The following is a 24,400-nucleotide window of genomic DNA, read 5'->3' on the forward strand; positions in this document are numbered from 1 at the left end:
AAATAGAAGAAAAATCATGAATAATTCATGTGTTTTGAAGTGGGCGGGACTTTGTTGCCTTTTCTACCAATCAGCGGGCTGCATTTGCCACGTGGCGCCGGAATTCCCCTCGCGCTCCGGGGCTTTCCACCTTGACTGACAGGCCGCTGGTTGCCCTGACAACACCGCCGAGCTGCATCCGACTAAGAGCGGCCCTTCAAATTAAAAGCGTTTGTTTACTGAAGCAGTGACGGTGAAGTGAATTACTTTCAAATAAAAATGTAATCATTAAAAGAAAATAATAGAAAAACATACAAACATAAAACATAAAGAAAGAGAGACAAAAAAACATTTATCTTCAAACAAAATTATTATTTTTACTATTATAACTATAAATATTTTTATTATTTCATTTATTTCATATTTACATTATTCTTCATTCATCTTTCATTGTTTATTTGTTTTCTTTGACCTTTTGTCCAAAACTAAACACACATTTCGTTCAGCAATAATACATATGAACACAAAAGGTTTTAACTTAAAAAAAATGCTTTTAAATCCACAGCAGGTTATTTATTTAAACACATTTTATCTGTAAAACAAGCGACAAAAAGAAGCGAAATAACAGAGATGACAAACATCAGACTGAAACTAATACATGTTGATCTTTTTTTATTATTTTATTTTTATTTTATTTTGAAAAGCGCAGAGCGGAAGTGTGCCCAGGTGTGTTGCAGCTGTTTTTCTCTCTGACTTCGGTTCAGTTCGTCAGTTTGGAGTTTTCGGGGACAGAGAGACAGACTGCAGGTAAAAGCGACTTTAATCTCTTTATTCCTGTTCGATAACTGATCGATAACTGTTATTAATCGTTATTAACTGTTAACAACCGATCGGTAACTCGATCGGCTGCAGACTCTCAGACAGAGATCAGAGCTGGAAGTTTTCACGTCAAACTGAAAAGTGACTTTAAAACTTTTATAGTAAAAACGAGAAAAAAAGAAAGTTTCTTTAAACAGAAAATTTAAATTTTTATTTCACGTTTTTTGTCCTTTAAATCGACCTCCGACATTAAAGTGAACCGCTGATTATTGATGTTTATTTCTGTTTATTTTGAATATTTAATCAGCAGAATTAATTTTTAAAAATGTGTTTTTGCTGCAGAGAGAAAAACAATTAACATCAATTATGAAACAAATATTAAATAAAATGAAAAATAAAACCGCTGCAGTTTGATCAGATTGCGCAACTTGAGAGGAAAATTACTGACACACAGTAATTCACTGCCTGTTTTTAATTTAAAGAGTTATTACATAATATTATTTATTAAATTCTCTCTGCAGGGTTTTCTACTGACATGTGAAATAAAATCTGAAGCTTTTACAGTAAATTTGATCCTGAACAGACAGAAGAAAAAAAACCTCAAAGCTGCTTTAAACTGAAAATATAAATTTGTCTTTTTTTAGTTTATTTAAACTGAGACTTTAATGAAACTCACTGGTCCATTTCAAAGCTTTATTAACATTTATTTTAAATGTATAATCAGTTTAATGAATTTTTTAAAATGTGTTTTTTTGCTGCAGAAAGAAAAAAAACCTTTATTTATTTAAACAAATATTAAATAATGCTGCAGCTTGATCAGATAACTGACTGAACATTAATTTATTAATTTACATATATAATTTTTTTTATTGTAACTTACTTCTTTATTTGTAACAGAAACATCTGCAAATTTCAAAGTAAATTTAAAAACTAAATGTTGCTTTAAACTCCAAATAATAATAATAATAATAATTTTAATAATAATAGTTTGTAAAATCAAAGCGAATCATAAATAAACTCTGATTATTGGTACATTTTAAAGTTGTATTACTGTTTATTCTGAATATTTAAACAGCTGAATAAATTTAAATTATTTTTTTGCAGTAGAAAGAAAAAACAACAACCTTATTTGTGAAATATATATTTAAAAAAATAAAAAATTAAACCGCTGCAGTTTGTTTCTGAAGACTTTCTTTTAATCTGTTGGTCGTGTTTTTCTGTTAAATGTCGCGTTTGAAACTTTTGGACTTTTTAGATTCGTTCTGACTTTAAGGGAATGTTTACGTGACTCATTTTTCTGATTATTTATTCTGACAGCACATGAACCCGTCTTTGTGCTAAGCTAGGCTAATCCCTGATAAATGTGTGACTGTTCCTTTAAGAGAAGCAGCTGTTTGTTGTTTGTTCAGTGTGGAGAGTGAGGATTGTCCCCAGAAGAAGAAGAGGAGGAGGAGGAGGAGGAGTGGAAATTCCCACTGATGTATTTAGAAATGACTCCATCTGATTAACTCCTGATTCTGAATCTGCAGGAAGAAAAAATCCTGCAGGAGCTTCATCATCATCATCATCATCATCATCATCTGTGAGTCATGGCGGGAGCTCTCAGGTACGTTTCATTTATTCTTTAGCCCGACAAAACAGAAATCATCAAGTTTAATTTCTCTGATAAATTAAAACAGAATTTATATATAAACACTTCTTCCTTTTCCAGCCTCTCCTGTCCTCTCCTCTCAGCTCTGTGTAAACAGCCTCTCCTGTCCTCTCCCCTCAGCTCTGTGTAAACAGCCTCTCCCGTCCTCTCCTCTCTGCTCTGTGTAAACAGCCTCTCCTGTCCTCTCCTCTCTGCTTTGTGAGAGATTCTGACACAAATATCAACATTTTAACACAAGTTTTGGTCACTTTTTATACCAGAAACTTTAGTAATTGATGATCCATTCAAGGACCGTCGGAAAGTTCATTCTCCAACGATAAAACATACAAAACTGTTTTTAAAACATTCAGGACACTTGTGGGCTCTCGGAAAAAGTGTTTATATATAAATTCCATTTTATTTCAATTCTTAAAAGTAATTTTTCAGAGAAATTCAACTTATATATGATTATTATAACTGTGTTTATTTTTTACATTAAACTGGATTTCTGGTGAATCTTTAAAGTTTTTTTTTTTTATTTCCTCTTTTGTCTCTTTGAGCTCTGATGGTTTTATGTTTGTTTCTGTTTATCATAAATATAAAAAGTGTTTGAAGCAGTTTGGGGGAAAATAAAACACATTTCACAGAAACATGATATAAAATCACCTCAGTGTTTCTCTCAGAAAAACCCGACTGAACTTCCCCTCGGGTTTTCTCTGCTCGCCTTTATGTTAATGAGCTGCCTCCTGATTGGCCGCTGAGCTCGGGGGGGCCGTCCCTGCGGCAGCTCTGAGTCAGACAGGAAGTGACACGCTGCAGCAGCTCTGAGCCTTTTTTTATTCACTTTAAATTAAACTAAAACAGTTAAACTTCACGTTCAAATCACAGTTTATCTGATGCAGTTTAGTGATAAAACACAAAACTGCACAAAACCAGATTAAATTTACATTAAACATGAGATACTTAAATATTTATTCAGTAATTATTTTCTGCAGAAAAACATGATTTGTTTCTGTGTTTAAAACCCGTCTTAATAATAATAATAATAATAACAGTTATCAGCTTCACATGTTATTATTTTATTATATTATCCAGTTTGTATTATCTATTATTATTATTATTATTATTTTTTATTCTTTTAATGTAATTATATTATCCAGTGTGTATTATCTATTATTTATTTATTTTTATTTTATTCTTTTAATTTTATTATATTATCCAGTGTGTATTATCTATTATTTATGAATGTATTTTTTTATTATATTCTCTAATATTTTATAATATTATTCAGTGTGTATTATCTATTATTTATTTATTTATTTATTTATGTATTTATTTTTAGTTTATTCTTTATTATTTTATAATATTATCCAGTGTGTATTACCTATTATTCATTTATGTATTAATTTTAATTTTATTGTTTATTATTTTATGATATTATTCAGTGTGTGACATTATGAGCTGCTGCAGCAGAGTGACATCACCAGCTGTAGCTCCGCCCCCCTCAGAGCTGGAATTCTGGGGGTTTTCCTCAACTCGCCACTTCCAGGAAGTGACTGAAAACAGGAGGGGGAGGGGGGGGCGTGTTGTGTTCGAGGCTCTCTCTCTCTCTCTCTCTCTCTCCCTCTCTCTTATTCTCTCTCTATCTCTCGTCCTGTGAAAGTGAAACTGCTGCAGCGTTTTTCTTTCTTTCTGCTGTTTGTTTGTTTGATTGTTTGTTTGTTCGTGTCAGGACTTCAGTTGTTCAGTCGATGGATTTAAAGGGACTCCTTCAGTTTTAAACCTCTGACTGACTCTGTGTGTGTGTGTGTGTGTGTGTGTGTGTGTGCTGCAGGATGTCTGAAGCTCAGTACATCAACGTCTACGAAAACGACGTGAGTCTCTACCTTATTTTTATTATTATAATTATTAGTATTATTAGTATTATAAGTTTGTAAAACAGATTTTCTACCAAATATATAAATTATTGTTTACATTGAAAATATGTTGAATGTAAGTTTAATTATCTGAAGCTCTTTTTTTTTATGTTTTACTCTCTGGCTTTTTATTTCAGTGCAATGTATTTAAAAAAAATATTGTGAATTATGATTGCTGATTTTTTCAGATTACATTACAATGAAATAAATAAATCAATAATAATAATGATAATAATAATAATAATAATAATAATAATAATAATAATAATAATAATGAAAATTGTTTTTAAGAAATATATGATTTTTGATTAATTTCCAGTTTACATTATAATGAAATTAATTTAAAAAAAATGGTATTAAATCATTTTTTAATTGCTGAGTTTTTCAGTTAAAAAAACTGAAAACAAAAAGCTGAAAAATATTGATAAATAATTATTGGTTACTTCAAGGTCGAGCTTAGAGTGGGAACTTTGAGCTTCTTTTTCTGAATCTGAACTTCAACATTCCTTTAATAAACTTAAATTTTTCGTGTTTATCAGCTTCAGAGAAACTGATGCTTTGTTTTATTATTTAAACTTTATTTAGAGAAACTTGGCACATAAATTAAATGATTATAACAATAAAACAAAGCTGAGGATGAAAATGTTTCAGGTTTCTCTCTGTGTGGAAAAATGTAAATTAAGAACAATATGACTAATATTATGTTGTGTTTTGTCTTCATGTTAATTTGACAAAAAGTCCAAAAGATTTTCAGGTTTTGAAACTTTCCATCAAGTTTCGGAAGAAATAATTAACATAATGACTTTCAGTTTTAATAAGTGATGATTGATTAAATTAAATAAAAATAAAAAAACTGTTTTTACCCAGTAAAGATTTAACATGTTTATTGTTTTCTCTGGAAGTATTCATTAAAGAAAAATAGTGAATATTAAATATAAGCACATGTTAAATACGATAAAATTAAACATTTCAATAAAATATAAGCAGCATAAAATCTATTAAAGGAAAACAGCAAATAGTAAATATAAAATAAAATGTAATAATTAAATATACAAAGTAAGAAAAAAACAATTCAGGAAAGACATTAAATAATAAATATAAAGACCCATACAAATATTATAAAATACTAATAAAATATAAGAAACAAAAAATCCATTAAAGAAAAACAGTAAAAAAAAGTAAATATAAAACATATATATAATAAAATTAAATATAATAAAAAATAAAATAAGGAAGAACAAATATCCATGAAACATTTTATAGTAAATATAAAAAGAGATAAAATATAATCAAATGAAATACTTTATAACAAGCAATAATAAATATTGAATATGTTAAACTGATGAATGTTTTGTTTCAGCTGCAGATGAATCTGATGCAGTACGATTATATTCCTCCAGTGGACATAAAGACCGAGCCGTCCTTCCCCGAGACAGGTATGCACTTTATACTCTTGATACTCTTTATATTATTGATACTCTTTATACTCTTTATACTCTTTATACGGACTTTATACTCTTTATACTCTTTTTACGGACTTTATACTCTTGATACTCTTGATACTCTTTATACTCTTTATACGGACTTTATACTCTTTATACTCTTTTTACGGACTTTATACTCTTGATACTCTTGATACTCTTTATATTATTTATACGCTTTATAGTCTTTATACTCTTTATACGGACTTTATACTCTTGATACTCTATATTATTTATACTCTTTATAGTCTTTATTCTCTTTATACAGACTTTATACTCTTTATACGGACTTTATACTCTTTACACTCTTTTTACGGACTTTATACTCTTGATACTCTTGATACTCTTTATATTATTTATACTCTTTATAGTCTTTATTCTCTTTATACGGACTTTATACTCTTGATACTCTTTATATTATTTATACTCTTTATAGTCTTTATACTCTTTATGCTCTTGATACTCTTTATATTATTTATATTCTTTATAGTCTTTATACTCTTGATACTCTTTATATTCTTTATAGTCTTTATACTCTTTATATTCTTTATAGTCTTTATACTGACTTTATACTCTTGATACTCTTTATACCCTTTATACTCTTTATATTCTTTATAGTCTTTATACTAAATACTGTTTATATTCCTGATACTCTTTATAGTTTTTATACTCTTTATACTCTTTATACATCCCTTCTTCTCTAAAAGCTTCACAACAACATTTAATTTAATATTTCTTATTTTAGACCAAATGTCCAGTTTATATTCAGAACCGTTCGTAATGATTTCTAATGAAGAACAAGAAGCTGTTTTCTCTGGAATTAAACATTTTATGAGATTCAGCAGCATCGACAGAAGTTTCAAACCTGCAGGAACATTACAACCTCGACTCTCTGGAACCTTTTATTGGCACCAAGAAACACCAGAACCTTCATCTGGAAGAACTGTGGAACTTTACTGAGAACATTTAAAAATCTCTGGTTTGGACACAGTTGAGGTTCACACTGTGACATTCGTTGGACCGAAACTTTCAAGAACTCTTTCAAGACGTTGTACTGTAGAACCTTTACGTTTGTGAGACTTTCAATCTGGACGGAACTTTTGATACTTCTAAGAACCTCGTCTCTCTGAAACATTTTTTTGGCACCAAGAAATTACAGAACTGGAAAATCTCTGGTTTGGACAAACTTGATATTTAAAGGATGCAGACTTTCAAGAACTCTGTTAGGACAGGAGACCAAAATCTGCTCTGTAGAACCTCTTTCTTTGTGAGACTTCAGCCGTTTCCGGACCGGAGGAACCTTTTTATACTTCTATGAACCCAAATAAAGAACTCAACCGGAAGAGTCCAGGCCTTCAATTGCTCCTATGTACCAGTTACTGACTGACTTTAAAAGAGGGTCCCTCTTCCAAGAACCTCAAAACCTTTGTCCACTCCTCGGGTCTTTCAGAACTTTATCTTGAGGGCTGTAAAGTATTTTAGAGTCTTCAGTAGAGAAGTTACAGAAACACCTGAACCCTCAGCTGGAATGTAAAGATGATCGACAAACTCCAGAAACTCCTCAAAGGAAAAGTCCTTCAGAAAATTATGGAACTTTACTGTGAACTCTTTAGTTTGTAGAAACTTGATTTTCAGGCTTTGAAGTTTGATCGACGCAGCCTTTCAAGAACTCTGTGTTAGAACGTTTAACCAAAAGTTGCATTTAGGCTTCACGTAGAACCTGTTTGTTTGTTTGTTTGTTTGTTTTTACCTTAAAAAAGTGAGACTTCAGCAGTTTCAGACCCGGAGGAACCTTTCTATACTTCTAAGAACCCTACTTTTATAAAGTCCAGACCCTTAATTTGAAGAATCTGCATTCTGCGTCTGAACCTGTTTACTTACGTTAGAAGAGATTCTCTCTTTCAAGAACCTTTTTTGTTCTTCTCAAAACCCCTGCCCAGTCCACAGGCCTTTCTAGAACTTTATCTTCATGGCTGTAAAGTATTTTAGGGTCTTTTTTAGAGACAAAGGGCTCGTCCCCCTGATCTGTCTGTTCTCTAAAGGAACTCTGTTGAAAGTTCTCGGGGACAGGACCTATTACAGGAATCACAAACGGTGAAGGACCGGAGGAACCCCAGAACTCTCTGAGGGGAAAGTCCTTCTTGACCGTCTGACTGTCCGTCCTGTCGATCATTTCTGTTCATGTCATCAGCGTTTTAACGTTTACTTTGTGTTTCAGCTCACGGTCCGTACATCCAGATCATCGAGGAACCCAAACAGGTGAGACAACATGTCACTTCCTGTCTGTGGGACAAACGGACGCATTCATTTACATTGTCGGCTTTAAAGTAAATATAAGACATTTAATAATCAAACATAACACAAAGATATTAAAGAACACTTATTTATCAATATAAAAAGACACAGTATATATAATAAAATATAAGAAGCAAAGCATCTATTAAAGGAAAACAGTAAATACAACAAAACATAATAATAAAAAGCAAAAACAGCATTAATATAACAAAATAAAATATAATAACATATAATAATTACAGAACAAATGTGAATGTGTACATTTGTTCTGTAATTGTTGGCTTTTACTTCTTTAGTTTTTAGCAGCTAAAAATCAACAGAACACATTAAAATGTTTGCTTTATAAAGGCGTCCCACAGGGATCAACACAAGGTCCTCTGATATTTACAACATTTATTCATTAAAAAGTCTTCTTCTTTGCAGATGATACCTTATTGATTCATTCAGTCAAATTTGTTCTAAACTTGCAGATTGAACAATTTCCTTATATTTTGTAGTTCTTTTGTAGTTTTGTAGTTTCTGACATGTTGTTGAACTCGAGGGCAGGTTTTCACCAACATGTTTCATTACTTAGTTTATAAATCCTGTAAATTAAACTTTTAAAGTGAGAACAGTTCAGATCAGAATACAACATGAGGCCAGATTTCCCAAAAGATAAAAAAACATGAATGATCCATGAGGGGAAATTTATAATAAAATAAATAATGATAATAATAATAATAATATGCATAAAGTATTACACCTAGAGTGTTAAGTGATTTGGATTCAGAGGATTTCTTTACCTATTTAACACATTTATTGTTATCATGTTTATTAAGTTAATATGTGAATAAATATGTATAATATATAATATTTTTAATACAGTTATATGTATAAAGAAACAGGGAGCCAAACACTTATCTGCTGTGTGTTTGGGTTATCAAGCAGAACAAAAGGTGTGTCAACCTTTAACACACACACACACACACACACACACACACACACACGTTACGGGAACAGTGTCCTCCAGGGTTTTCCCAACAGTCGCACAACATCAACAACATGGGACAGATTCTGTGACTCGATGAGTTTATGAGTTTATAAGCTGCTGCAGGAAGTCAGGGAGTTTCTGCTGCTGGTCATGTGACTGCATGCAAATCAGAAGAAGAAGAACCAGACTTACACAATCACTGGATGTACACACATGACACACACACACACACACACACACAGTGACACACACACTTTATTTAAACAGCCCTTTTCAAAACAGTTCAACAAATGTTCCACAGGGTTAAACTACGATCAATTTCAGTTTAAAAATTAAACACAAAAACAGGAAATAAAAGTTTTTTTCTTTTCCTCCAAAGAAACTTCAACTATTTCAAAATAAAAGTCCGAGCTGCAGAGTGTAAACTGTGTGTATGTGTGTGTGTTTTCCCAGAGGGGCTTTCGTTTCCGTTATGAGTGTGAGGGCCCGTCCCACGGGGGGCTCCCAGGGGCCTCCAGCGAGAAGAACCGGAGAACTTACCCGACTGTCAAAGTGAGTGACTCAACGCAGCGCAATGTGTCAATATATTATTATAGATATGACATATATTATTATATATAGAAAAGCTATAAGTCAGCTTTGTGGAGAAATGTTTTCATGTCACTTTATCTTTAGGGAAAAATTAAACTCCAACAATTTATTAAAGTCCAGCAAAAATAAATTCTTATTGATATTCTTAAAATACAATAATAAAAAAATAAATGGAATTATAAGGATATTATCATTATTATTATAATTGTTGTTGTTGTTATTATAATAATAATGACAATAATATTAATGACCATACTAAAATGTTTTACATGGTTGAACCAGAATAAAAATAATATAAAATAAAAACAACAATAAGAAGAAGAAGAAAGCAGCAAATCTGGAATCATAAAATGAAATCCAGATTTGCTGATTTCCTTTTGAATTATGTCAATAATATGCTATTTTAAAAATAATTTTAATTTATTTATGCTTATTTAGTCATTATTGATTTATTTTTTAATATTTAGATTTTTATATAAATATTTATATTTATTTATTTAAAGTTTTAATTTATTTAAAAATATTTTTATTGTTAATAATTTTTTATTAGTTTGTATTAAATTTGTATGTATTAATAATAATGTTGAGGTTTGTGTCACTAACTTCATTAATTTCCATTAAAGTCAATTAAGTCGACTAATGTAGAAACAAATCAGCAGATTAATAAAGTTAAAGTTACAGTGAGAGTTTCAGTTACAGTCACAGTTACGCTACAATTACAGTTACCGTTACAGTTATGTTCCCGTTACATAACAGTTACAGTTACCGTTACTTTTATAGTTGTAGTTAAAGTTACAGTTACCGTTACAGTTACCATTACAGTTACAGATACCGTTACAGTTATAGTTACAGTTACAGTAACCGTTACAGTTACCATTACAGTTACAGATACCGTTACAGTTACAGATACCATTACAGCTACTGATACCGTTACAGTTATAGTTACAGTTACCGTTACAGTTACCATTACAGTTACAGATACCATTACAGTTACTGATACCGTTACAGTTACCGTTACAGTTACCATTACAGTTACAGATACCATTACAGTTACAGATACCATTACAGTTACTGATACCGTTGCAGTTATAGTTACAGTTACCGTTACAGTTACTGATACAGTTACAGTTATAGTTACAGTTACCGTTACAGTTACCATTACAGTTACAGATACCGTTACAGTTATAGTTACAGTTACAGTAACCGCTACAGTTACCGTTACAGTTACCATTACAGTTACAGATACCATTACAGTTACTGATACCGTTACAGTTATAGGTACAGTTACCATTACAGTTACCGTTACAGTTACCATTACAGTTACAGATACCATTACAGTTACTGATACCATTGCAGTTATAGTTACAGTTACCGTTACAGTTACCATTACAGTTACAGATACCGTTACAGTTATAGTTACAGTTACAGTAACCGTTACAGTTATAGTTACAGTTACCATTACAGTTACAGATACCATTACAGTTACAGATACCGTTACAGTTATAGTTACAGTTACAGTAACCGTTACATTTACCGTTACAGTTACCGTTACAGTTACCATTACAGTTACAGATACCATTACAGTTACTGATACCGTTGCAGTTATAGTTAGTTTCCGTTACAGTTACATTTACAGTTATAGTTACAATTACAGTTACGTTACAGTTGCCGTTTGTGTTCTGTGCTCAGATTAATAACTACGTGGGTCACGCCCGGGTGGAGGTCCAGCTGGTGACGCACTCCGACCCTCCACGTGTCCACGCCCACAGCCTGGTGGGACGCCACTGCACCGAGAGCGGGACCTGCACCCTGGACGTAGGACCCAACGACCTCACCGCCTCGTCAGTAACACACACACACACACACACACACACACACACACACAGGAATTTTCCCATTCAGCTTCAGGAAACACATCATTTATAATAAAATGTGTTTTATCATATTTTATTGCACAGAAGATAAGAGAAGACACAATGTAATAAAAAGGAAATTAATTCACAACAATAATAACGCGCTGAAAAGTTTTTATTATATGACACTAAAAACAGGAAATATGACACATTCAAACATCAAACATCAATTAGAGAAATGACTCATCATTTATGTTCACAGTGATGTGACAAATATATATATATATATATATATATATACATATATAAATATATAAAATCTAGTTCTGCAGCTTTATGTCACTTTCTCTGTTGTCACTTAACAACTTTCACAAGTTCAGATTTTTACTCAAAATAAATTATTCTTCATATTCTTAAAGTACAGTGATACAAACTAAATGGATAGTAATAATAATAATGATGAAGTTTACTGAATTATTATTATTTTGATGTCACTTCCTGTAGGTTCAGTAACCTGGGGATCCTCCACGTGACCAAGAAAGGAGTGATGGAGGTCCTGAGCCGCAGACTGAGAGACGAGAGGAAGAGACAGAAAGGAGCTCACTGCCACCTGACAGGTAAACACACCTGGAGCACTTTACACACCACACGGCCTTTTGAACGACTTAGTATGAATTTTTTTACCCACAATTTTGGACAACAGTCAAACTATAGCATGTTGATTTTTGTCAAAAATGGTCAAATTTTAAAATGCTTAAAAATTACTTTATTTTAGTCTGTTGATACATATTAGTTGCATAGTTTGACCATAAATGACAGAAAAACACCATTTATGGGATGTCCAAAAATTGGACAAAGAGAAATAGTCATACATAGTATACATACGACATATAGTATGTCGATTTTTTATAAAAATGGTCAAATTTTATTCGTTGTATAGTTTGACTGTACATGACAGAAAAACACCATATTATGGGATCTCAAAAAATTGGACAAAGAGAAAAAAGTCATAGTACAGTATGTACATTTTTGTCAATTGTCAATTTTAAAATTGATAAAAATGGGTCAATTATAGTCTGTTGATACATATTAGAGCATAATATGGCCATAAATCACAGAACAACACTATTATTATGGGAAGTCCAAAGTCATATCTGAACAACATACTATAATATGACTTTTATTACTTTTTATGAAGAACTATTCTCCGAGCTTTATAAAAAACACCATGTGACAGTAAACATTAGGCTGGAACAAAGCTTTGAGTTCCTCTGTGAGACTTTGTGCCTTTGTGGTTCTTCAGACTCGGAGGAGAACTCGATCCTGAAGGAGGCGAAGGAGCTGGGTAAGGTGATGGACCTGAACATCGTCCGGCTCAAGTTCACAGCGTTCCTGCAGGACAGTAACGGAGGATTCACCAGGGGCCTGAAGCCCGTCGTCTCCAACCCCATCTACGACAGCAGTCAGTCTCTAATACACAAATACATAGAATAATTACTTTATTATATACACAAATACAGAAATACATAGATTCAAGACATTATGGTGTCACTTTCAATGAATTATTATAAATAGTACATGTATAAACACATTCATCAATAGAATTAATACATGAAGAGACACGTTTTTACACTTTCATTAACCGTTAATTAACAATATGTGTACATTATATTCAATATTATAAGTCATTTATTTATTCGTATTTATATTCATATAAATCAGGGCTCTCAAACTCGCGGCCCGCGGGCCAATCGTGGCCCCCACCTTGATATGAAAGTTTAATGTGAGTTTTATATGAATGGCACTTTACCGTGTTGTGTGTGGAAGGTCCTTTTAATTACTTTTTTTTGGTAATTTTGTGTCTTTTTTTGGTAATTTTGTGTCTTTTTTAAGTAATTTAGTGTTTTTTTCAATCATTTTGTGTCTTTTTTTTTTGTCATTTTGTGTCTTTTCTTAAATAATTAAGTGTTTTTTTCAGTCATTTTGTCTTTTTTTGGTCATTTTGTGTTTTTTCAGTAATTTAGTGTCTCTTTTTTTTAGTCATTTTGTCTTTTTTTTTATAATTTTGTGTCTTTTCTGTCATTTTGTGTCTTTTTTCTGTCATTTTGTGTCCTTTTTTGGTCATTTTGTGTCTTTTTTTAGTAGTTTTGTCTTTTAAAAAAAAATAATTTTGTCTTTTTTCTGTCATTTTGTGTCTTTTTTAAGTAATTTATTGTTTTTTTCAGTCATCTTGTGTCTTTTTTTGGTCATTTTGTGTTTTTTTTGGTCATTTTGTCTTTTTTTTTAGTAATTTTGTGTCTTTTTTTGGTCATTTTGATACTGCCTCCAACGGCCTCCAGGTAATTTGAGTTTGAGACCCCTGATATAAACACAAATACTACATTTAAATAAATCAATAAATCAATTAATAACTTTGAGTGACAGTAAATAAAAAACGTAAATAAAAGTTTTAATCATAAACAAATAAATAAAAAAAGTTTTAAAAAATGCAAATAAATCTTAATATATTAATACATTAATAAAAGTAAATTTAATATATAGCAGAAGTGCATAAATTAATAAATAATATAGATATACAATTATAAATATATAAAAAAAATACCTTTGAGATGCTTTTGTAAATAATATACACAACAGATTCATTGATAATAATTAATTATAAAAAACGACCAGAAAACAATCCTGAAACTCTAACGTCCCGTTTCTGACAGAGTCCCCGAACGCCTCCAACCTGAAGATCTCTCGGATGGATAAAACGTGCGGCTCGGTGCTCGGAGGAGACGAGATCTTCCTGCTCTGTGACAAAGTCCAGAAAGGTGAAAACACATAGCTGAAGTTAAATATTTATTATTATTATTATTATTAATAACAACAGCTGTTTGTTATTATTATTAAATGTCCCATCATGCATCTGTGCTGCAGACGACATCGAGATCCGGTTCTACGAGGAGGAAGACGACGGAGGCTGGGAGGCGTTTGGGGACTTCTCCCCCACAGACGTTCACAAACAGGTACACGTCTGAGAGTGTGTGTGTGTGTGTGTGTGTGTGTATGAGTCACACACACACACACACTGTGTCAGTTACATGGAGGAAGTGATGGATGTTGTGAAACCACGAGAGAACAAAGAAAAACAGCAGCTCCTCTTCTGTCTGAGCTCAGCGAGGGGAATTCCTTCAAACTGTCTACACACACACACACACACACACACACACACACACACACACACAAACACACACACACACACACACACACACACACACAGAGATATCATACAAAACAAACTTTTGTTCCACAGAAGGTTATTATTATTGTTGCTCTTCCTGAAATGAAAGCTTCAAATCATGTTTTATTTGTTCATTTTGTCTCTAAAGTCAGACAGAGAATCAGGAACAAAAGAAGCTGAAACTTATTTATTTTGCAAAAATTTTGAATTTGAATGTATTTTTTTTATTTATTGTGAAGCGTCATTTTCCAAAAATAATAAAAGCCGTTATCATCAGGCTTCTGTTGCACAGAAACCAATGGAGAACAAACTCTGCAACATGAATAAATAAAAGAATATAATAATAATATATAATAATAACTAAATAAAAAACATAATGACAAATATACTATCACATGTATGAATTTACTTTTTTTTAGATATACTTTATTGTGGAGATGATGTCCATTAATTGGACCAAAAACAAGTCATAGTGTGTCCTGAAACAAGTCATAGTGTGACCTAAAACAAGTCATAGTGTGACCTAAAACAAGTCAGAATGTGTCCTAAACAAGTCAGAATGTGTCCTAAACAAGTCATAGTGTGTCCTAAACAAGTCAGAATGTGTCCTAAACAAGTCAGAATGTGTCTTAAACAAGTCATAGTGTGTCCTAAAGCAAGTCAGAATGTGTCCTAAACAAGTCAGAATGTGTCCTAAACAAGTCATAGTGTGACCTAAAACAAGTCAGAATGTGACCTAAAACAAGTCATAGTGTGACCTAAAACAAGTCATAGTGTGTCCTAAAACAAGTCTTAATGTTTCCTAAAACAAGTCATAGTGTGTCCTAAAACAAGTCATAGTGTGACCTAAAACAAGTCAGAATGTGTCCTAAACAAGTCAGAATGTGTCCTAAACAAGTCATAGTGTGTCCTAAAACAAGTCTTAATGTTTCCTAAAACAAGTCATAGTGTGACCTAAAACAAGTCATAGTGTGACCTAAAACAAGTCAGAATGTGTCCTAAACAAGTCAGAATGTGTCCTAAACAAGTCATAGTGTGTCCTAAACAAGTCAGAATGTGTCCTAAACAAGTCAGAATGTGTCTTAAACAAGTCATAGTGTGTCCTAAAGCAAGTCAGAATGTGTCCTAAACAAGTCAGAATGTGTCCTAAACAAGTCATAGTGTGACCTAAAACAAGTCAGAATGTGTCCTAAACAAGTCAGAATGTGTCCTAAACAAGTCATAGTGTGACCTAAAACAAGTCAGAATGTGACCTAAAACAAGTCATAGTGTGACCTAAAACAAGTCTTAATGTTTCCTAAAACAAGTCATAGTGTGACCTAAAACAAGTCATAGTGTGTCCTAAAACAAGTCTTAATGTTTCCTAAAACAAGTCATAGTGTGTCCTAAAACAAGTCTTAACGAGTCTTTCTGCGTCCTAATGTAGATTCCCTGCAGGTAAAGTGAGCCCTGCTCTGAGTCTCTCTCTCTCTCTCTCTCTCTCTCAGTACGCCATCGTGTTCAAAACGCCGCCCTATCACAGCGCAGAGATCGAGCGGCCCGTCACCGTCTTCCTGCAGCTGAAGAGGAAGAAGGCCGGCGACAGCAGTGACCCCAAACAGTTCACCTACATCCCACAGGTCCAAGGTGAGAAACCCCCACACACACCGACAGGAGCAGCCGGAGGTTTCTGGGCTCTAAGGTCTCAGTTTTGGGATTTCCCTCCGTGGAAACGTTTGGCGTGCACCGAGTTTCAGTCCTCGCCGACTCGTTTCAACAGAACCAGAACACGAAGGAAAGAAAACAACTTGTCTTCCCACTTTTAAATGTCACGATCTTCCCTCTCACCACTGACAGACAAAGAGGAGGTGCTGAGGAAGAAACAGAAGCCGCTGCCGCACTATGAACCCTGGAGAGGAGCAGGAGGAGGAGGGAGAGGAGGAGGAGCTGGGGGATTCGGAGGAGGAGGAGCAGGTACAGATATTATTCTAAATATTGTACATTTACAGTGAACACAAACTTCTCAGGTGAAATATCATTTTACAAAGAAATTTAGGATTAGAATTTTAGGATTATTGCCTGGGTTTAGATTTCATAAAAAGTCATAGTATAACATGTCCGAAAACAAGTCATAGTGTGTACTAAAACAAGTCATAATGTGTCCTAACACAAGTCAAAGTACAGCCTGTCCTAAAACAAGTCATAGCATGTCCTAAAACAAGTCATAGTGTGTCGTAAAACAAGTCAGTCATAGTGTGTCCTAAAACAAGTCATAGTGTGTCCTAAAACAAGTCATAGTGTGTCTTAAAACAAGTCATAGTGTGTCCTAAAACAAGTCATAGTGTGTCCTAAAACAAGTCATAGCATGTCCTAAAACAAGTCATAGTGTGTCCTAAAACAAGTCATAGTATATATTGTATATATATCTGAAGTCCTGCGTGACAAACTGGTTTTCATCCTTTTTTATTCTGCAGGATTCCAGTTCAACCAGCAGATGAATGGAGGCGGAGGAGGAGGAGGAGGAGGAGGAACAGGAGGAGTGTTCTTCACAGGAGGCTTCACAGGCTTCAGCGGAGGGGGAGGGGCTCAGATGTCAGGCTCCGCCCCTCAGACAGAGGTTACAGGAGGACAGACTGGAGGACAGACTGGAGGACAGACTGGAGGACAGACAGGAGGACAGACAGGAGGACAGACTGGCTCACCACTACAGCAGCAGCTGTTTCAGATTGGTAAGAAACCAGATCCTGGTCTTACTCTTCGCTGACGATGTGACGCTGTTTCTGTCATGTGAATATTTGATCTGCTGTTGTTTGCAGCTGCTGCTCTCCAGAGCCGAGCCTCTCAGAGCGCCAGACAGACTGCCGCCGCCCTGCTGCAGTACTGCAGCACCGGGGACGCCCGAGTCCTCCTGGCACTTCAGAGACACCTCTGTGGCGTCCAGGACGGCAACGGAGACACGTGAGCTTTTACCTCGTTTTTATAACTTCGAGCAGGTGGAGACAACACCACGACAGGAGGATCAACATTAACAAGACAAACAAGTCTGAAAGATGATTGATGTTTTTATTTCCCACAGTCCTTTGCACCTGGCCATCATCCATCAGCAGACCGGAGTGATCCAGCAGCTGATCCACACTCTGCTCAGCAGCCAGCAGCAACACATCCTCAGCACAGCCAACCACCTGCGACAGGTAGATAACAATCATATCGACTCATCCAAGTAACACCTCCAGCAGTGAGCTTACCTTCAGCAGGTAGTTCACTCATCTCTCAACATAATAATGTAGCAGCAGCTAACTTCCTTTAACAAGTCAACTCCAGATCCAGGCAGATCTCCCAACACTAATAAATCTGTGAAACGACAGTAAAGTTTCCTGTTTCAGCAGCACGTCAGACAGGAAGCAGAGAACTCCAGATAACTTTGCTTTCTCCACATCATGATCGACTTTAATCAATCTGTAAAACGACTGCAGCTGACAGGAATCTAACCTATAGCTAGGGCTGGGCCATATATCAATATATCGATATATGTTTTTAAATGTGATATGGAATAAGACCATATCGCATATATATCGATATCGTTTAAAACATTTTTCTTTCTTTATATATAAATGCTGCCCTTACTAGGGTTTGTCATATTTAGTTATTTTGTAATGTTCGTTATTCTTTTCTCATATAAATATATCTATTTCAGAACTGTAATCACTGTTATACAGTATTTATGTTCACTTAAATGAACGGTGTCAATAAAACTGCTTGTGACATGTCATATTTGACTTTGACTGAACATTTGCTCTCGCATTGCGATAAAAATATCTGGATATATATCGTATATCGATATTGAGTCTAAATATATTGGGATATGCCTGAACACAGATCAGCAGCTTGTCATCATCTACCAGAATGAATGAATGAATGATCTGAACACATGAACCGGCTTTAACTGCTGCTTCACTTCACACATGAAACTGATTGTCTGTCTGCAGACTCCTCTCCACCTGGCGGTGATCACGCGGCAGGTGAAGGTGGTGGAGGTGCTGCTGAGGGCGGGGGCCGACCCCGGCCTGCTGGACAGAGACGGCCGCAGTCCGCTCCACCTGGCGGCGCTCGCCGGAGACAACGCCACGCTGCGGCCCATGCTGGCTCACCTGGGAGAACGCCACGCCCACCTGGTCAACACGCCGGACTACCACGGTGAGCAAAAAACCCCAACCTGCTTATTATTAATAACCTTAATGCTTGTTACTAATAACCGTGGGAAATATTCTACAATTACTGTAATATTTTTCCTTACAATATAAAATTACTGTAAATTCAATAAATGCCCTCGAGTGGGTCGTTTTAGTAGAGAACACATAGTAAAGTGCACTCTAGGATTCCCCCAAATGGAGAAAACATGATGAAGTTCCCTTTAGTGTTCCCATGAATGGAGTTAACTAGAAAAGGTTCCTTCTAGGGCGCATTAAATGGAGAAAATATGATAAAATACCTTCTAATGCCCTTCAGGTGAAGAAAACATGATAAAAAGCCATTTAGGATTTAACTAAATGGAGAAAACGTGATGAAATGCCGTGTTCCCGTAACTGGAGAAAACAGTAAAGTGTACTCATTTAAATGGATAAACATAATAGAGTGTCTTCTAGGGTTCCCCGAAACTGAGAAAACTAGAAAAAGTTCCCTCTAGGGTTCCTGTAACTGGAGAAAACATAGTGAAGTGCACTCAAGGGAATAAAATGGAAAACATGATGAAGTGGCTTCTAGGATTTCCCTAAATGGAGAAAGTGTGATGAAGTGCCCTTTAGTGTTCCCATGAATGGAGAAAACCAGAAAAAGTGCCTTCTAGGGTGCCATTAAATGGAGAAAACACAATAAAATACATTCTAGTCACTAGAATCTTGTGCCCTTCAGGTGGAGAAAACATGATAAAAAGCCCTTTAGGATTCAACCAAATGGAGAAAACGTGATTAAATGTCCTCTCAGGTTCCCATGAATGGGGAAAACCAGAAAAGTTTTTCCTTTAGTGTAACATTAAATGGAGAAAAGGTGATAAATGCCTTCTAGTATAGAAAACGTGATGAATCGCTGAAGCTCAAAAGACTGAAGTAGCAGCTGTGTGTCTCAGGTCTCCACCCGCTCCACCTGGCGGTGAGGAGGGACGGCGAGCGTTGTCTCCGCCTCCTGGTGGAGGGCGGAGCCAAAATCAACGCACCTGAGCAGAAGAGTGGAAACACGGCGCTGCACCTGGCCGTGAGGGAAAACCTGTTCAAGGTCGCCTGCACACTCATCACAGAGGTACACACACACACACACACACACACACACACACACACCTGTACACCTGTGACATCACTGTGACATCACAGTGACATCACAGTGACTCACTCTCTCTGCAGCTGAAGGCGGACGTGAACGCGTGCACGTTTGGAGGGAACACGCCGCTGCACCTGGCGTCCAGCCTCGGCTCGCCGACCCTCTGCTCCATGCTCGTCGCTGCAGGTCAGCACGCCGTTTATTTCACAATAAACTGTAAAAAAAAAAAAGATTTATTTAGAAGTAAACAACAGTACTGCAGCAAAGACACAAATATGAATATAAAATCTAAACATCAGAAGCTGTTTCCTGTTCAGGTGCTGATAAAAACGTGGAGAACGACGAGCCGCTCTTCTTCAGCTCCTCCTCCTCCTCCGATGACGAGGAAGACGAACCAATCAGAGAGCAGGACACCGCCTCGCAGCCAATCAACCCTCGCAAGAGGCGTGCAGGAGGCCACACCCCCCTCGACCTCGCCAAGTGCCAGAAGGTAGCTGTCCTTTCACAATAAAAGCACTGGGCACAATAAGACCAGAGACTCGAACTTCAGACAAACTCGTTTCCTTCTTTCCACTCCTTCTCACCTCCTCTCCTTGTCTCCTTCTTTCATCACCTACTCTTCTTATCTCGTCTCCTCACCTCCACATCTTGTCTCCTCTCCTCACTTCACCTCTTTTCCTTGTCTCCTCTCCTCTCCTTGTCTCCTCACCTCCTTTCTTTGTCTCCTCTCCTCACCTCTTCTCCTCTCCTCGCCTTGTCTCCTTGTCTCCTCTCATCACCTCTTGTCTCCTCTCATCACCCCCTCTCCTCTCCTCACCTCCTCTTCTCGTCTCCTCTCCTCCCCTCCTGTCCTTGTCTCCTCTCCTCCTCTCCTCACCTCGTCTCTTCCTCTCCTCACCTCCTCTCCTTGTGTCCTCACCTGGTCTCCTTGTCTCCTCAGGTGAGGAACCTGTTGAACTCGAGTCCGAAGTCGAGTCGTCGCAGCAGTAAGAAGCTGAAGCCGAGCAGCAGCAGCGAAGGTTTGTTGTTGTTTATTTATTTTACTGGAAAGATTTTTTCCTTCGTTCGTCTGAAACGTGTTTAATGGTGAAACGGCGCCGTGTGTTTGTGCCGCAGTGGCGGAGGGTTCGGGTCTGGACGAGGACACGTTGTCCCGGCTGGTGGACGTCCTCAGTGTGGGAGACGTCCCCTGGAAGAAGCTGGCGGAGAAGCTGGGCATGATGACGCTGACTCACCTTTACCTGGACAGCCCCACGCCCTGCCACCACCTGCTGCAGCACTACCAGGTGACCAACCAGAGGCCGTTTACACAGAGCTCAGAGGAGAGGACAGGAGAGGCTGTTTACACAGAGCAGAGAGGAGAGGACAGGAGAGGCTGTTTACACAGAGCAGAGAGGAGAGGACAGGAGAGGCTGTTTACACAGAGCAGAGAGGAGAGGACAGGAGAGGCTGTTTACACAGAGCAGAGAGGAGAGGACAGGAGAGGCTGGGAACATGACAACACTTCAATATGTGGAGAAAACTGTTTTTTTACAACATTTGTGATACTTGTGGGCAACTTGGAAAAGTGTTTCTATATAAATTATGTTTTTATTTATCAGAGAAATTCAACTTTTTTCTGATTTCTGTCATTCTAACTGTTATTCTGCACAAAGACTGTTTGAGTTGTTCTGATTGTGCTGATTCCACAGAGCTGCAGGACTTATAGATTATATAGATTTGATATGTTGCAGTGAAACACGAGGACACAGAGAGGAGAATGTAGAAAGAGCAACAAAAAAAACACCCATGAAACTCTTTGTTGATTAAAACATTGTTTAAGATTCTAAAAAGTTTTAAATGTTTTTTTGACACTGATCAACATTTTGACGATTCAAACATGAGTTAAAAGATTTTACTTGATGAAAATGGGTCGAAGTGTTGTTAACATAAAAGTGTGTGTGTGTGTGTGTGTGTGTGTGTGTGCAGCTGGGTGGAGGTCCAGTTGAAGGTCTGGTTGAAGCTCTTCAGTCTCTCGGTCTGACAGAAGGAGTCCGCCTGCTGAGGAACACGGAGCTGCAAGACGACAAACACAGCACAGGTGACTCGACGACTCGACTATTTAAACTGTTCAAACTTTTTAAGTTTCACAACAAAGTGGGACTTCTTATTCTGCTCATCCCACAAACTGTGAAGCTAAAAATACGAAAGAAACACCAATAAAAACATTCAGATCTTTAGTGAAATAAAGTTTTTATTGACAGCTGCAGCCGCGCTCACCTCGTTGTTTTCTGTCCAATCAGACGCGGTCGACAGCGGCTTCGGCAGCCAGCCAATGGAAGAAGAGGAGGAGGAACCGCCTGTGGCCAATCAGTTCCTGCAGTAACTTGGACTCTCCAGGAACCTGGACTCTATAGGAACCATCTGAACTCTGCCAGAACCACCTGAACTCTGCAGGAACCATCTGAACACTGCAGGAACCACATGGACTCTGCAGGAACCATCTGAACTCTAGAGGAACCATCTGGACTATACAGGAAATATCTGAACTCTGCAGGAACCATCTGGACTCTGCCAGAACCATCTGAACTCTGCAGGAACCACTTGGACTCTGCATGAACCATCTGAACTCTAGAGGAACCATCTGAACTCTGCAGGAACCACATGGACTCTGCAGGAACCATCTGGACTCTGCCAGAACCATCTGGACTCTGCAGGAACCACCTGGACTCTTTAGTGCGCAGAGACTCTGATGGTTCTTCATCAAACCAAAAAATTTGATAATTTTACCCCCTAAAAATTTCAATAAATGAATTTAAGTTTTAAACTAAAAACAAAGTTCAGTTTTCAACCTGGTTACATTTTGTTATTAATTTATATTTAGTTTTCGTGTATTGTTGTTCATTAAATGTAGTTTTTGGCTGTGAGGTGTTCAATGTCTGACGGACGATCTGAGTCCGTGAATTTCGCCTTGAAACTCCTTAAAGTTCTGCTCCAGGACTTTTCTCTGATTGTTAATGAATGATTGTTGAACATTTAATTCTGGATTAAAGATCAGCTGGAGGTGTCCACAGTCTGTTTGTGTTTCTGTTGAAGTCGAATTTCCTATTTTTGTGTGCGGTCTTGAACGCAGCACGTCCCCTGTTTCTGTTTCTGAACTTTTTTCTCGATGTCGGAAGATTTTAAATGTCATGAAAGAAAAAAATTAAATTCTGCCGAGGCCATCACATTTATTTTAATTAAAAAACATTATTTCAGATTTCCAAAGAAGGAAATAAATCGCATTAAGGTTTGGACTTTTAAACAATTTTAAGTTAAAAAGTAAAAAAAAAAAAAGGTGAAAGTTTGACGTTTAATAAACCAGTTAAATTACAAATATTTATTTATTGGTTAAAAACGTTTTTAGAGTTCTGACATCAAGTTAAACTAAAATTTAAAATAGTCCAAGTGTTCCGAAAATTATTTTACTTTTTCAAAAAGTTAGTTAAATAAAATCGGAAATTAGACAAAATACAAAGTTTTCAAGTTTAAATATTAAAAACAGGAATTCAACATTTTTGCCTTTTACCGTGAAAAATACGAAAAAAGTCATAATTTGGACTTTTTCAACAATCTGCAACAATAAACCAGTGAAATTATATTATTTTGTTTTTTAAAAAAATGAGATTTTATGAGTATTTTAAAATTATGAAATAAATGTAAAAGTTTAAGAGATTGTATTCATTTTCAATAGACGTGATATTAAATAAAAATTGAATCATTTCTACTGACCAATTCTACTGAATTTTATTTTGAATTCAAAAACATTTTAAATAAAATAAAAACGGAATTATTAGAAACTGTTCTTTTCCCTTGCGTGTAGTTTTTACTGGTACTGTGTGTTTATTAAATATGAATAGTTTCTGAAGGATAAAAACGACCCAGAGACTTTATTTGTTTTCAAAATGTTTTTATTTCTGCCTCTAAGCCTTCAAAATGTTTGTGTTTCACTAAAACCTCACAGGAAGTGGACGGTATGTACAGCTATCGATCGGAACATTCAGGCCGCAGCCAAGCCGCAAAACCAACAGAAACTTTCACAGAAACTAAAGTTTGTCGTCGAGCGACAGAATAAATAAACCGACCCTCTCCGCTCCAAGTCTCTAAAAAACACAAAGTGCCTAAAACGCAGCGAGCGAGCGCGGGCGGCGTCCGGCGGCGACAGTATGGCTTCTCAACGTGATTATTTACAGACAGACAGCGAGCTGAAAGCGGCCATGACTTTTAGACAGATTCCTCCGACGCTGCTTCACGGTGCGACAAATACAGCCCGAGTACACGAGTGTTACTGGATATTTGAGTAAATACGAGCCGGCAGGGCGAAGAGGCCGAA

The 24,400-nt window shown here is 36.0% G+C and overlaps 1 protein-coding gene across 2 annotated transcripts; it reads left to right on the top strand.

Annotated features, from left to right (window-relative positions):
- The first annotated feature begins 623 nt into the window (after window positions 1-623).
- nfkb2 (nuclear factor of kappa light polypeptide gene enhancer in B-cells 2 (p49/p100)) lies at window positions 624-23,097 on the top strand. 2 transcript variants are annotated; one of them, XM_059359699.1, is made up of 24 exons: window positions 624-786; window positions 2,328-2,404; window positions 4,263-4,302; window positions 5,711-5,780; window positions 8,044-8,084; window positions 9,544-9,642; window positions 11,371-11,522; window positions 12,039-12,151; window positions 12,838-12,996; window positions 14,246-14,350; window positions 14,457-14,545; window positions 16,248-16,386; window positions 16,597-16,713; window positions 17,214-17,468; window positions 17,556-17,697; window positions 17,816-17,930; window positions 18,726-18,933; window positions 19,862-20,031; window positions 20,133-20,235; window positions 20,367-20,539; window positions 20,990-21,068; window positions 21,166-21,335; window positions 22,018-22,129; window positions 22,332-23,097. In XM_059359699.1, the coding sequence occupies exons 2-24, from the start codon at window positions 2,388-2,390 to the stop codon at window positions 22,412-22,414; spliced, it is 2,751 nt and encodes a 916-aa protein (XP_059215682.1). In that variant the 5' UTR covers window positions 624-786; window positions 2,328-2,387; the 3' UTR covers window positions 22,415-23,097. The 2 variants fall into 2 exon arrangements, with proteins under 2 accessions (XP_059215682.1, XP_059215681.1); XM_059359698.1 differs by having other exon boundaries at window positions 625-786; window positions 5,705-5,780.
- The last annotated feature ends 1,303 nt before the right edge of the window (window positions 23,098-24,400 follow it).

This window comes from Centropristis striata, chromosome 20, assembly GCF_030273125.1.
Source record: "Centropristis striata isolate RG_2023a ecotype Rhode Island chromosome 20, C.striata_1.0, whole genome shotgun sequence".
Classification (NCBI taxonomy): Eukaryota; Metazoa; Chordata; class Actinopteri; order Perciformes; family Serranidae; genus Centropristis; species Centropristis striata.